This window comes from Chiloscyllium punctatum, chromosome 9, assembly GCF_047496795.1.
Source record: "Chiloscyllium punctatum isolate Juve2018m chromosome 9, sChiPun1.3, whole genome shotgun sequence".
Lineage (NCBI taxonomy): Eukaryota > Metazoa > Chordata > Chondrichthyes > Orectolobiformes > Hemiscylliidae > Chiloscyllium > Chiloscyllium punctatum.
In genome coordinates, this window is record NC_092747.1 from 36,960,923 (window position 1) to 36,975,890 (window position 14,968).

The 14,968-nt window shown below is 42.1% G+C and overlaps 1 protein-coding gene across 3 annotated transcripts in view; it reads right to left on the minus strand.

The window, feature by feature from the left end:
- The window catches only part of LOC140481292 (protein furry homolog), a 412,478-nt gene that overhangs the window by 341,359 nt on the left and 56,151 nt on the right, over nucleotides 1-14,968 (minus strand). For 2 of the 3 annotated variants that reach the window (XM_072577246.1, XM_072577244.1), the window contains exon 1: nucleotides 7,618-7,905. The exons of the other annotated variant lie outside the window; for it this stretch is intronic. In XM_072577246.1, coding sequence (XP_072433347.1) covers nucleotides 7,618-7,822 — 205 coding nt within the window. In that variant the 5' untranslated portion in view covers nucleotides 7,823-7,905. Of the gene's footprint in view, nucleotides 1-7,617; nucleotides 7,906-14,968 lie in introns of those variants that run through there. 3 annotated transcript variants of the gene reach the window in all.

Below are 14,968 nucleotides of genomic sequence, written 5' to 3' on the forward strand. Positions count from 1 at the left end.
ATTTGTTAGAGTTCTTTAATGAAGTGACCAGGCAGTTTGACAAGGGCAGTGTGGGTAGACATACTCCATATGGATTTCAGTCAGCTGATCTGGAAGATTAGATCGCATGGAAGATTAGATCGCATAGGGCGAGCTGGCAAATTGGGTATAAAATTGGTTTGATGGTGGACTGCAGAGGGTAATAGTGGTAGGATGTTTGCCGGACTGGAGGCCTGTGACTTGTGGAGTGCCTCAGGAGTTGGTGCTGGGTCCACTACTGTTTGTTATCTATATTAATGATTTGGATGAAAATGTACAAGTCATGATTAGCAAGTTTGATGATGACATTAAAATAGGTGGTATCGTGGACACTGAGGAAGGTTATCAGAAATTGCAGCAGGACCTTGATCAGCCGAGAAATGGTAAATGGAGTTTAATAAAGATAAGTATGAGGTCTTGCAATATGGAAAGTCAAATCAAGGTATGTAGTGGAACAGAGGGACCTTGGAGTTCAAGTTCACAGTCCTCTGAAAGTGAAGTCACAGGTAGACAGGGCAGTGAAGAAGGCTTTTGGCACAGTGGGTTTCGTCAGTCAGAGCACTGAGTATAGAAATTGCTAAGTTATATTGCAAATACACTGGATGGTGGTGAGGCCGCACTTGGAGTATTGTGTTCAGTTTTGGTCATCTTGTTATAGGAAGGATGTTACTAAACTGGAAAGAGTGCAGAAGAAATTTACAAGGATATTGCCTGGATTCAATGATCTGAGTTATAGGAACAGGTTGAACAAACTAGGATTTTTTTCTTTCGGTGTAGGAGGCTAAGGGGGGCCCTTATTGAGGTGTATAAGATCATAAGAGGCATGGATAGGATGAGTGCATTCTTTCCATGGTTGGGGAATTGACAACTAAAGGGCAAGGTTTGAGGGGAAAGAATAAAAGGGAACCAATGGGCAACTTTTTACACTAAGGGTGGTATGCATATGGAATGAGCTGCCAGCTCAAGTAGTTGAGGCAGATACATTAACAACATTTAAAAGGCATTTGGGAAAATACATGGATAAGAAAGGATTAGGGGTAAATACAATGACTACAGATGCTGGAAACCAGATTCTGGATTTTAGTAGTGCTGGAAGAGCACAGCAGTTCAGGCAGCACCCAAGGAGCTTCAAAATCGACGTTTCGGGCAAAAGCCCTTCATCAGGAATAAAGGCAGTGAGCCTGAAGTGTGGAGAGATAAGCTAGAGGAGGGTGGGGATGGGGGGAAAGTAGCATAGAGTACAATGGGTGAGTGGATAGGTGGAAAAGGAGATAGGCAGGTAGGACAAGTCCGGACAAGTCATGGGGACAGTGCTGAACTGGAAGTTTAGAACTAGGGTGAGGTGGGGGAAGGGGAAATGAGGAAACTGTTGAGGTCCACATTGATGCCCTGGGGTTGAAGTGTTCCGAGGCGGAAGATGAAGCGTTCTTCCTCCAGGCGTCTGGTGGTGATGGAGCAGCAGTGAAGGAGGCCCAGGACCTCCATGTCCTCGGCAGAGTGGGAGGGGGAGTTGAAATGTTGGGCCACGGGGCACTGTGGTTGATTGGTGCGGGTGTCCTGGAGATGTTCCCTAAAGCGCTCTGCTAGGAGGCGCCCAGTCTCCCCAATGTAGAGGAGACCACATCGGCAGCAACGGATACAATAAATGATATTAGTGGATGTGCAAGTCAAACTTTGATGGATGTGGAAGGCTCCTTTAGGGCCTTGGATAGAGGTGAGGGAGGAGGTGTGGGCGCAGGTTTTACAGTTCCTGCGGTGGCAGGGGAAAGTGCCAGGATGGGAGGGTGGGTTGTAGGGGGGGGTGTGGACCTGACCAGGTAGTCACGGAGGGAACGGTCTTTGTGGAAGGCGGAAAGGGGTGGGGACAGAAATATATCCCTGGTGGTGAGGTCTGTTTGGAGGTGGCGGAAATGTCGGCGGATGATTTGGTTTATGCGAAGGTTGGTAGGGTGGAAGGTGAGCAGCAGGGGCGTTCTGTCCTTGTTACGGTTGGAGGGGTGGGGTCTGAGGGTGGAGGTGCGGGATGTAGACGAGATGCGTATGGATCAAGTGCAGAGAAATGGGGATAGTGCAGATGGACATTTAGGTTGGCAAGGACCACTTTGGGCCAAAGGGTTTGTCTCCATGCTGTAGGACTCTGTGACTCTATGACTTAAAACCTGCATAATGGGCTGAATTTTCCCAGTTCTTTGAAGACAGGCAGGGTGGTGAGAAGTCTGGTAATATGCTGGGAGAAGGATTTGAGAGTGGAGCTTGATATTGTCCGACTGCCTTAACATATCACCAATGGTGACAATGTCAGCATCATTGGGTATCCAGTTCAGCTGCTTATGGACCACCTTAACACTACCATTCCCAAACTTCTCCCGCCAACATAATCTGGGATGAAGGGATTGTCTTATGAGGAAACACTGAGCACAACACTTTAGAAGCTCGGCATCATCCAGCCCTTTTGATTGGCATCACATCCACCACATTTAACATTCATCCCCTTCACCCTGCTGCACAGTGGCAGCAGTATGTACCAGCTCTAAGATGCACAGCAGTAACTCCCTAAGATTCCCTTGATAGCCCCTTCCAAATCTGTAATGTCCAGCATTTGGTCAACTCCATTAGAAGTTGAGGTCAGCCAAAGCAGATGGCCCACAGGAAGGAGTGGATCTCATCCAAACAAGACATAGGGTGGACACCATCCTATGGACAAGTGTGACGTCCAGTAACATTTTTAAGTCCATAAGCAGAAACCAGTTCCAGAGGTTCTCAGGCCACGTTTTTTAATCGCAGGAGGTAAGGTGTGTAGATGGTTATATTCATAGATCAGAGCATCTATAAATTTCTGCTCTTAACTTTGTGCCTGGATCACTGTAAGTTCAACATGGAGCAATGAAACAGTCAAAACAAACACATACTAACTCCCTGACTGTAGTTGGGGTTGTTTGGTCACGGATAGGATTGGCCTTTATGAATTTGGTAAAGTTAATAAGGGAGTCTAAATCAGCTCAGAAGCTGTTGAATTGCTGCAAGAGTCTTCTATTGATTGGTTCATGACAAGGCCAGAGAGGTGAAGCAACTCATCCCTCCTGACAGCCTCAAGTGTCAAGTGTTGGTAGTAGTTCATGACCAAGCAGGTCATCTAACGACATAAGAAAACAACTGCCCTGACCAGAGAAAAATGTCACTGGCCCAGATGGCTACTGTTGGAATTGTGAGATGTGTCCTTTGACAAAGCAGGGAAGTGACTTCACCCCCAGCATGGGATCTCTGGTTGCCAAGGGATGTCTAGAGATTTTATCATCTTTGACCTCAGTAGTAATGGGACTGTCATGTCCTCATACTTACAGATTTTTACCAAATTCACACAGGCCAATCCTATCCATGACCAAATGACCCCAACTACAGTGTTGTGCTCAGTGTTTCCTCATAAGACAACCTTCTGATGGAAATGACCAAGTCAATGAGGGGATAGCTCAGCATCACATGAGGCTAAGCTAGGTGTTTGAGATATTGTCCAAGAGGATTAAGACAGAGTGATGAGATGAAAGACCTTGAACCATCGCAAAGTTATCATGATTGACCTTCCAAATGGTGCAAGAGTATCTCTCCAAACTTAGAATATCAAGGATTAGAATAAGATGTGGAAGTTTGGAACCCTGAATTTCAGAGTCATCAAGTAGTAGGACACACCAGCATTATTAAACCAATAGCTGGAGCGCAACCTCAGAAAGAAGTTCATGGAGGGAAGTTGCTTGAGGCCTGAAGTCTGGTGGGCCATGTGGACACAAGCAGTTCACTCAGTGGTATTGTGGAAGTTTAAGTGTTGGTGCATGATGGCTTGAGTTCAATGGAGTCATATAACAATGTGGAATCCTGGAGAGACATGTGTGTTGTTAATCCAATGAGTGCATCCAGTGTGGGCAGGCTTACATCCGTCCTAGAAAAAGGTGCAAAAGGCACTTGCTGGGAGACAGCAGTTGAAGCAAGAGGTGTTATTGATCATATGAAGCATGAAGACCTAACTGACCTAGGACCTAAAGAGGGAGATCCGACACAGAACCGGGGTCTCTTAGAAGGTACCAGTACAAATATGTTGCGAAGAAGGTCTTCTCGAACACCAACCTCAACCTTTATCATTGACCAGATGGATGATGCTGCCACTAACATGATTCAATAGAACTCGCTAATCACACAACTGCTTAAGAAACAGCCACTGTGTGCTGTGTGTAGATGACAAATGACAATGATTATATGCCCACTTTTAGGCTATCTTTTGATTCCAGATTTTATAAAATTTAAATATAACTATCCGCCATCTTGGAAAATTTGAACTCATTTCCATAGGACAATACTGTGGTTCTGTGGATTACTACACCAGCAGACATTACGAGTAAGCCACTGTCTGCATCTTTATAAATGGAGGGAAGATATAGATATTGCTCAATTGTTTTCATAATACAGCCAAATGAAACTGGTTAGCTTTAGAAATTTCACAATCTAAAACAGGATATAGCATTATTTGTGACACACCTAAAACCCACACTGCAAATATTTTATGTTTCACTTTCACAACAACGTCTACAAACCTAATCCAGAGATCTTAGCTTTTTCTAGCTCTTTAATTCAGATGAAAGGGAACTGATCTTCCTCAACTTTTTATTTGTTTACGGGAACTGACAGCCACTGGCCAAGGAAGCATTTATTGCCCATCCCTCTTTAAGAGTTAACCACAGTACAGCAGATCTGGAGTTATATGTTGACTGAATCAGGTAAGAACACCAGATTTTCTTCACTAAAAGACACTCATGAATCAGATAGATTTTTACAATAATTGACAGTGATTACATTGGTCACCATAAGGCCAGCTTTTTGCTTCAGACTTTTATTGGATTCAAATTTCATCATCTGCCTAGCTATGATAGTGTGGGTCCTGGATTATTGACTTAGTAACATGATTATTACACCATTACTTCTTCCCACAGTGTCATGGTGCAAGATGTTTGAGAATAAACCAAGCTGCTTCAAGATTTTGTCCTGTCCCACTTGGCTCATGTCACTTCGTGCCTATTCAGAATTGGCAAGGTATACCAAAACCTGATTTTTTTTTTAAATTTCAAAAGTTGTAGAAACAAAAGTAATTTTCTGATGGGATATTAATTGCCTTTTTGGAAATGCTCAAGTACCCCAAGAAGCAATCTCTAAAAACTTAGCAAATGTTCATTCCTTTTCTGGGCCTCTGATCCATCTTCAGACTGACATGGCACTAATTTTCACACAGTGGGTGTCTCTCATAAGCTTTAACATATATAGCTGTCAATCTCAAGCATTTAAACAACCCTCTACTATAACCTGGGCCAGCAGCTGCATTGGGATTTAAAGATGCCTAAGATATCTTCTGCATTTTCAGAGGTATGAAAAATTCAGAAACTTAGGTCCTAAACAAATGAGAAAAAAAAGAGATTTGGAGACATAAAAAGACAGAAAGACAAAGGGAAATAGAGAACCAACAACATAATTTGACACCATCTTGCAATATACAGTCACATGCTGTTCCTCACCCATTATGAGGAGAGGAACTTGACCATGACTGCCCCAAGTGGCAAAATTACTGTGCTCAATCCCCTGATGCCCTAACTTACTTTGTCAGAAACACCTGCCTGAAGGGAGTCTCCCCCGACTTAATTGAGGGCTACGCTCTATAGGCTTTGAGGTGTGGCTATGTAGTTGAAGCACATGCACTGTGCTTGCTGTATATGTGACTGGAAGATAGTGCATGTATGAGATTGACATAGCACAGTGCCCTACAACAACACAGTGCCACTGAGTGATTGCTGCCAACCATGACAGCTTTGTATCAATGCTGAGTGGCAAGGGAAGACAGAAGTACTATGAACCTGTAAGCTCTGGCTGAGGGGCAATGTGAAAAAAGGCAAGGCATCTGTGAACATCAACCTAGGCACAAAGTAAATGAGTGCTAAGAGAGTGACGGAAGAGCCCTGAGATGCACCCTGGTCCAATCCATGAGTTGAGTACCTCTTGGCATGCAAACATTTCTGGCAGCAGCATTGCAATGAGAGGTGCTGGTGTGCTCCAAAGTACAGCATTGACATGTAGAAGTAGACTGGATGGATGTCATAACAGGAAGTGCTGTTGTGATATGCATACAGCCACCACTAATGAAGTGTGCCCTGAAAAGCTGGTGCCGACTGTCCAGATTGGAGGTCTGGTGGAGTAAGCAGTGAGCTGGAACTCTGTTATATTCATTTGGCAATGCTGGCTGGACAAGCATTAATTGCCCATCCCCAGCTGCCCAGTGGGCAGTTAAGAGTCAATTACATGTGGGTCTGGAGTCACATGTAGGCTGGACCAGGTAAAAGTAACTAATTTCTTTCCCCGGAGGACATTAGTGAAGCTAAAGCTTTATATGACAATCAGCAGTGGTTACATGGCAGCTATTGGGCCAACTTTTCATTTAATATTTTTACTGAATTCAAAATTCACCATCTGCCATAGTGCTAATTGAACCAACATCCTCAGGGGAATTCTGGATTGCTAGCCCACTGACGTTCCCATTTTGCCACCGCCTCACCTGCAGCTACCAGTAACAGCTTTGACTTTCGTGTTGGGAATTTTTGCCTTCTAGTTTCTACACAGCAAGTGGTAAAAACAAGAAATTGCACATTCATGAGGTGAAATTAGGTAGCAATGAAGGTGACATCTCTTCTGATTTCCCCAACTTTCTCACCAAAATCCATGTCATTTGGGGCTGGGAAGATTTTGTTCCTCATTTTAAACACTGGCCCAAGTTCTAGATTCACCCACAAGAGGAAATATTCTTTTCTCATCTACCTCCTTAAGATTTTTCAGGGTTTCTTTATACTTCAATCAAGTCGCCTCTATTAAATGTCCTTTGTTACCCTGCATGGCCTATACATTAATAGTACAGCTATGATTATATATTAATCTAGACCCACTGTAATGTGTTTGACACAATGGTGAAATGTGCTCTAATATGATTAGCAATCAGTTGTATTCATGATGATGCCTATCCATCAGCTTCTCAAGGGCAACTGGGGATGGAAATAAATGCTGGCCTAGACAGTGATACCCACATTCCATGAATAAACTAAGATAATTTATGTAATAATAAATATTATGAAAATACATTGTCCATTGTCCAAAAGTTTTATACTTTTATGTTGTTTCACAGTAATCTTAAAGTATACATGCAGCAACTTTCTCACGGAGAACATTGAAATAACCACTCTTATCAACAATCTTCAGGCTCTGCTGAAGGAGAGGAATGCAAAGCATAACTTATTTACCAATTACTAGCTGCGCAATCATCAATTCTACCTAGTCATAAACAGACTTTTGCTATGGGCACTTTTAAACTCTTGTTTATAAACCATTACTGCTGGCACATTGTGCTGTGAAACCGACAACATATCCTAACATGTTCATCTGACTAATGTTTCTCTATAAATGGTTTTTCTGGTTAAACTGGTACATATTGGTGTCATTTTGAACTGAAATTGTCATATTGTAAGGACTGTTCAATAATATTTAATCACAACCAATTGACAGCACACAAACATTTCCTACCTTTAAAAATAGAAGGTCTTTTCTTAGGGCGCCTTAAGTGTATTTGCTCCACGTTCCTGTAGTTTCTATGACCTTTTTCATAATTATCAGTTCTCATCAAGAGTTCAGTTGGAAGGCTAACCCTCCGGCTTGAATTTAATTCATTCTGGTATAAATCTGCAGTATCTTTGCTCATAGAGTTCAAGTTGCTATCGTCAAATGCCATTGAAGTGGTCTTATCAAAAACTAGAGGAGCAAAGTCCAGCTTCACATGGAAAAGATGCTTAGACGATCTTGTTGTTTAAACATAGTAAGCTCAACTGTCTGATTGCTTAAAGTTTACTTCACATTCTTGTTAGGGCAGTCCAGCGAGTTAATGGGCGAGGTCTCGCACAGGTGTAGAATTACAAAATAGTCTGTCCCGGTAGCAGAGGATAGATCCAGAACAAAGTTAAGAAAGAAATATGATAAATTATTAAGATTTTATTCCTCTCAAATAGGTACAAGTATGTAGAAATAATTGTACTATTTTAAATAATTTCAGGAACATTCTCAGGAAACTGACAGTGTATTCTTTATGTGTAAACATTCACATATTTTGAGAATCAGTTAGTTAATCTATTTTACGTGGAGTTTGACTTTAGACAATATATTCCTGTTAAGTTATAAATACTGATTTAGTGTTAAAATACTCCGGTACAAATAATGTAGAATGCTTACAATAAAGTGCTTACAATGGTTATTAATCTTATTAATGCATATACGAATCCGCAGAATGCAATTTCTGTGCCAAAAGTGTGTCACCAGCAACTTTGGAAAAGGTTCCAGGATAGGTATACAGGGTTCTTGCCGAAAACGAGCACGAAACTCTTTGTGTGCAACTGAGCGCGAGTTTGAGGAGCTCTACAGGCATGCTGTACTCAGAACAACCAGGTCTATTTATAACGTAACAAATAATCTTAAAGGCACCACTGGAAGTCATCACTGAAATGGTATGTTTTGTGATGCTTTCAAAGTCGACAATAATTTTGAAGACAGTCTTTAGGCCATTAAACCACTTCTGATCAACCTGTCCCTGAAAGCTATTGGTGGTGTGTCTGAACTCAAAGTCGAGAATGTGTTACTGGAAAAGCGCAGCATGTCAGGAGCAGGAGAATCGTCGTTTCGGGCGGGACCCTTTATCAGGAATTCATCATTCTCCCTTCGGATGCTGCCTGACCTGCTGTGCTTTTCCAGCAACACACTCTCGACTCTGATCTCCAGCATCTGCAGACCTCAGTTTCTACTGTCTGAACTCAAAGTTAATACTCACTTTGATAGCGAGATGCCTGAGCATGTGCAGTAGTTATCTACAGCTCTCCAGCCTAAATTAATTGAAGCCTAATGTCCAATGTTAATAGATCACTCTAGCATAGCTAATCCGAAACTGAATTAATTTAGCTGTGGCCAAATTATGTTAGCAGAGTGTCAGAATTTATATTTTCCCTCCTTGTTTCCAGGCTGAAAAGTTAAAGATTTCCTTATAACTCAGATCATTCTATAAGGAACTTAGTATCATGATCTTACTTTGTAATCTTCTCTGACTAGAAATGAACCTGTTCAGCAAGGGCAACCTGGGCTTCAGGACTGCACAATTTGATCATGGCTTTCACTGATTTGAAATTTACAGTTGGCTATATAATTCACTTGCACATTTATATAGAAGCTCCTTTGGTTCAAATAGGACATGGCAGTGTGATTTGAAGGCTTAATGGTTGTGATCAGTAAATTCCTGTGCTTTGGGAAAATGCTGCAAGATGACAACAATGGACAGCTCTGTAATGCTGCTGTTGCTAACTTGTGAAAATGGAATCAAAAGACAGAATCTTATCGGGGTCTGAGCAACATGTGCTATGGCAAAATGTGTGGCAGAATTGAATGAGAAGTCCAGTGAGTTCCATCTCAAAATTCCACGGACTGCCATGTTGGACACTACGCAACAGCATCTCCATGGTACAATTCAAGGGGGTTCAGCTGAAGGCACCTTGCATCTATGGACATGGGCATTCAGCATATGTTAGCCCATCATGACCTCTCCAGTTCACTGACAGGTTGCTCACAAAGCACAGGCTTGCATTGGACAGAACACCAGCAATCAGCACTGAGATGTTACAGCTGAGACTTGGGCAGAGTACATCTCAGAGGAGAAAGTGAGAGCTGCAGATGCTAGAGATCAGAGTTGAGAGCGTGGGTGTGGGGCTGGGGATAGGTAGATGGGAATGTGATAGGTCGATGAAGGTGAGGGTGCAGGTGAGAGGTTGGAGAGGAGGGTGGAGTGGATCAGTGGGAAGGGAGATAAACAGGTAGAACAGATCAAGAAGGCAGTGTTGCGTTGGAAGGTTGGATTCGGGAGGGGAAATGAGGAAACTAGTGAAATTCATATTGATCCTATGTGGTTGGAGGGTCCCAAGGCAGAAGGTGAGGCATTCTTCCTCCAGGCGTCGGGTGATAAGGGTCTGGCGATGGAGGAGGCCCAGAACCTGCATGTCCTTGGGAGAGTGGGAAGTGGAGTTAAAGTGTTCAGCTCCGGGGTGGTGGGGATGTTTCGTGCGTGTGTCTTCGGCCACAAGGCAGTGGTGTTGTTTTGTGCATGTGTTATCTCAGGTCAACTGTCTTGGAGCTCAGTCATTTTGTGCCCACCTGCATGCCCATACCATCCATGCCTTGCTTTGCCATGTGACATCTTAATTAGTGTGTTTGCACTTCAGCCAGAGATGAAGGTTACTGTAATTTTGAGAATGAGGAGCAATAAGCCCATGAAGACGGTGTAGCTGAATGGCTACTCAGGATGGATGGGTGTGCAGGAGCCCCAGAGATTTCAGGCCTTGACTTCATTTCCTGTGCATTAGTGAGGTACAGTGCCAATGCAGACCCCATACATCCAGGACATGGAGAAAAAACTTTGCCAGATGCTGGAGTGGAACCTGAGGGCTGTGGGATAGTATGACCATCCTCTTCTGGAGGTTGTAGAGAACACTGCACTGCTGGACCTCTATGCGATTGGCTTTTTGCAAAAAGTGATGGGAGACCTGTGTGGGATATCTTAGTAGTGCACCCACAAATGCACCAGGGCAGTGGTAAGGTCACAGTTCATTTCATTCCCTCAAGATGTAGTCAGTGCTGCAGCCTGAACAGTTAATTTGGTAACATTGCTGGCTTCTCCCAGGTCAGAGTACCATCAACTGCACCTATGTGGCACTAAAAGGCTAATATCAGAACACAGTAGAATTCATCAAAGGAAGGAGTTCCATTTGATTAATGTGCAGGTGATCTGTGGTCTTTGTTAGTTCCAGAGGTGTGTGCTCACCATCCTGGCAGCTGTCATGCTTATACATTCTGGAGCACGCTCATGTACCTGGTGCTTTTGAGAGTCTAGGTGCCTTATAAGACTTGTTACTGGATACCCATGGTGACCATGTTTCGCGAAACCATAATATTATCCCTGATTGTTGTACAGCACAGATTTATTGCAACCTATGCCTCAACCGTGGTTCTTGTAGAGTACATTTCCATCCTTGGACAGGACTGGTATGATGGGGAGGGCATACAGTATAGTTTGAACAGAGTGTGTTGCATTATCCTGGTGTGCTGTTCTCTGCATAGTAGAAAACAAGATGATGTCCTGGTTACATAGGAATTTGGGGAATGGGACCAGTCATCTGTGGAGGAAATGAGGTCATTGAAGGAGGAAGCTGTTGTTGTCCCTGACAGAACTCAGCTGTGACAAGTACTACCTGCCAGATAGAAACTCATTGATGGTTGGCATTGTGATCAAAACATTTTACAGTCAATGATTGCTGTACCCAGCACCCTTCTGTTGGAGGTGTTTGTCAATGAGTTTCTATCTGGCAGGTAGTACTTGTCACAGCTGAGTTCCTCATTCCTGAAGAAGGGCTGATGCCCGAAACGTCGCTTCTCCTGTTCCTTGGATGCTGCCTGACCTGCTGCGCTTTTCCAGCAACACATTTTTAGCTCTGATCTCCAGCATCTGCAGTCCTCACTTTCTCCTCGAAGATTTTAACCTACTGTGAATCCTCTTACAAGGACGCCTTCCTTGAAGAAGCTCTCTTCCTCCCCACTTTCCTCATTCCTGAAGAAGGGCTGATGCCCGAAACGTCGATTCTCCTGTTCCTTGGATACTGCCTGACCTGCTGCGCTTTTCCAGCAACACATTTTCAGCTCACAGCTGAGTTCTGTCAGGGACAATAACAGTTTCCTCCTTCAATGACCTCATTTCCTCCACAGATGACTGACAAATGGTTGGCATTGTGGGGATGAAGTTCTACTTTTCTTAGCTTCATGTTTACTTCTTTTTCCTTGCTATAAATAAAAGTTCACATTTATGTTAATATTTGTTCAACTTATAACCTGCATGTGATTTCCCCCTGCAAGACAATGACAAGATCTGAGCCCACAATGGACATTGGTCGTAGGGTAGCACTGAATCAGAGGGTGTTCAAATGGGATATAGCTACTGACCGGTAAAGTGTGAGACATGATGAGAGAATTGCATTGTATATATGGGGAGTGTTAGCCATACGGATATGTGCCATGGACAGCATAACTTTGTGGCTGCTGTACTATTTTGTTGCTGGTGAAGGATAATACTGGATTGCTAATGATTGTGTAGGTGCACAGCGGCCTTATAAAGATGGTAAGGGATGTTGGTATTTTGGCAGATACCTGCTGAAGCTAAGTTATTGTGGGAAAGATATGTGGTAAAATGGGGTGGAAACTGGATGCAAAAAACACCATAACGTTAGGATAGATAATTAATGAAATGCATTTGGTAAGATAGGATGAAAAACCCCATCAGGCCTTGCAGCCAAAAACTTTCCAAAAAGCTAGACGCAACGCGAATTTCACCAAAATATTGCATGTTTAGCCCAATGGTGTACTTTTAAACATTGCCACTTGTCAAGTGTTTTGCATGCATAAATTGATTCTTACAATACAAGTATGAGTCTACACCTTGCTTGTTGTTGTCATCATTTTTCATGAAATGTTCACTGAAGCATTGAAAGCTATTCTTATTTATATGGTGACTGAAAATCTTTGACATTTCTTCCAAACAGGTGATAATCTTGATGGACATACACTATATAGTTTGGAAATTAGTTAGCAAACAAGAATTCTGATGAACTTTCCATTATTTCCTTTATGACCTGGAATTCAGCCTTTTAATATTCTTTGTAACTCTGCACTTCATTGTCAGATAATCATATGATTCATGAAGTTGGCAAGAAATCAATATATCTCTAAATATATAATTCATCAAACCACACTTGCCCCTTTCCTATGGCCAAAGTACTGCATGAAGTTTTAGGTTGCAAACTTAAGAACACAAAACCAAAGAGAAAAGATATACAAGCAAATTTTAATGCTCTTGAACCTGAAATAAAATTACCTTTACAAATGTACTACAGTTGAAAAGAACAACAATTCAGCCCAAATATGGCATCATAAAATTCCTATAGTGCAGAAAAAGACTATTTGGCCCACTGAGACTGCACTGACACTCTGAAAAGCATTCCACCCAGAACCAGCCCCCTATGCATCCCTGTAACCTGCATTTACCATAGCTAATCCACCTAGATTGCACATCCATGGACACTACAGACAATTTAGCATGGCCAAGCCATTCCACCTGCACACCTTTGGACTGTATAAGTAAACCAGAGCACCTGACAGAAATGTACACAGGCACAGGGAGAACATGCAAACTCCACACTGACAGTCACTCAAAGCTGGAGTCAAACCCAGCTGTTGTGAGACAACAGTGCTAACCACTGAGCCACGATGCTGACAAAGTAAAAACATACACGGTCCTCCTGCTTGTGCTATTTCTCAATTGGTTCTGCTGATCTCCTGTTAATGTTAAGTTTGGGGCAACACTTGTGGAATTCAGGTGCAAAATATTTTAAAAGCAAATGAAGCCACTTAGAACTCAAAAATGGCGAAAAGAATTATGCTCCATCAACCTTTCCCATCCCACCCTTATCTTCATAATTTACCCACAAAACAAGTTATTGCTCAACATCAAAGGCTGAAAAATTGTTTTGGATTTGATTGGCATAGCATAACATGTATGCTGAGGAATGCAGGAACTCCCAACATAACCAGAACTTGTTGGTACTAGCTGGTTTTGAAAGCATAACAACGTCATGATTTGGTTAGTATTAATTTTTTCAGAAATTTGCAGGTGTAATTATTTCAGTGGCTTTCTTCATTAAAAATCAAATTTAGAATCATATATGATATTGCGCAAACTAAGGCCACTGGTCCATTATATTTGTATTAGCTCTTTGAACAAGTTATTGAATGAGTCCTACTTCCCTGCTCTTTCCCCATTGCCTTAAAATTCTCCTTGCTATGTTAATGACCATAACAATCCTCTCTCTGGTTCTCTGTCATTGTTTGGCTCAAATTTAGGAGAACTTGACTTCTACACCTTATTTGTGGTCTTATGGTAGAATCATTAGAATTTGGCCCCTTTCTGTCACTTTCAGAAGTTAAGTACAAATTTAAAGACCTTTTTGCCAAAGAACTAATTCATACAAGTCAATGAAAATACATACTGTTGTTCAGTTTAGAAATGTACAGCTTGTCTCAGGCAAATCATTCATGAGTTGTGACAAATGCTGACTTTTTACTGAAGAAGAATGTATTAGACTATTCGGAACTTAGTTCTAAAAAATCAAAGCTTTGTGTCTTGCATTCATCAGAATATTAACACAAGAAAAATCAACTTTAGACAGGAAGCTGCAATTTATATAACTTGAAAAGAAGATGCTGATTGATTGAAATGATTGCAATGGGATGCAGCAGGAACAGTTAACTGGAAGCCTAACTGATGATCTTAAATTGATTTCCAGTGTAATTCTTGTTACTGTCTCGATTGCTTAGTTAATGTTGTCTAATAGCAGATGTTGTTTGAGCTTTGGGCTATCATAGGCTAGTTGAATATGATCAGCATGCAGGATGTGTTGTTTGATATGGTCTTCAGTCACTAGGAGATATAGCCTACAAACCTGGCATCACAAGGACCCTGATATATCTTGTTGCTTAGTTGTGTGGTAGAAAGATTTTTTTTTTTGGTTTGATGACAGCATCTTGTTAATGTAGATGCATGTGTTTACTACATGACCTCACACTGCACTAAACTCCATTTGCCAAGCTTCTATCCATTCATTCAACCTATCCAAGTCCATTTAGAGATTCCTTATGTCCTCATCACAACATACCCTCCCAACTGTTTTGAACCTTCGGAAAATTTCGATACATTACTTCTCCAAGTTATATATAGATAGCAAATAATCAAGATCCTAGGACT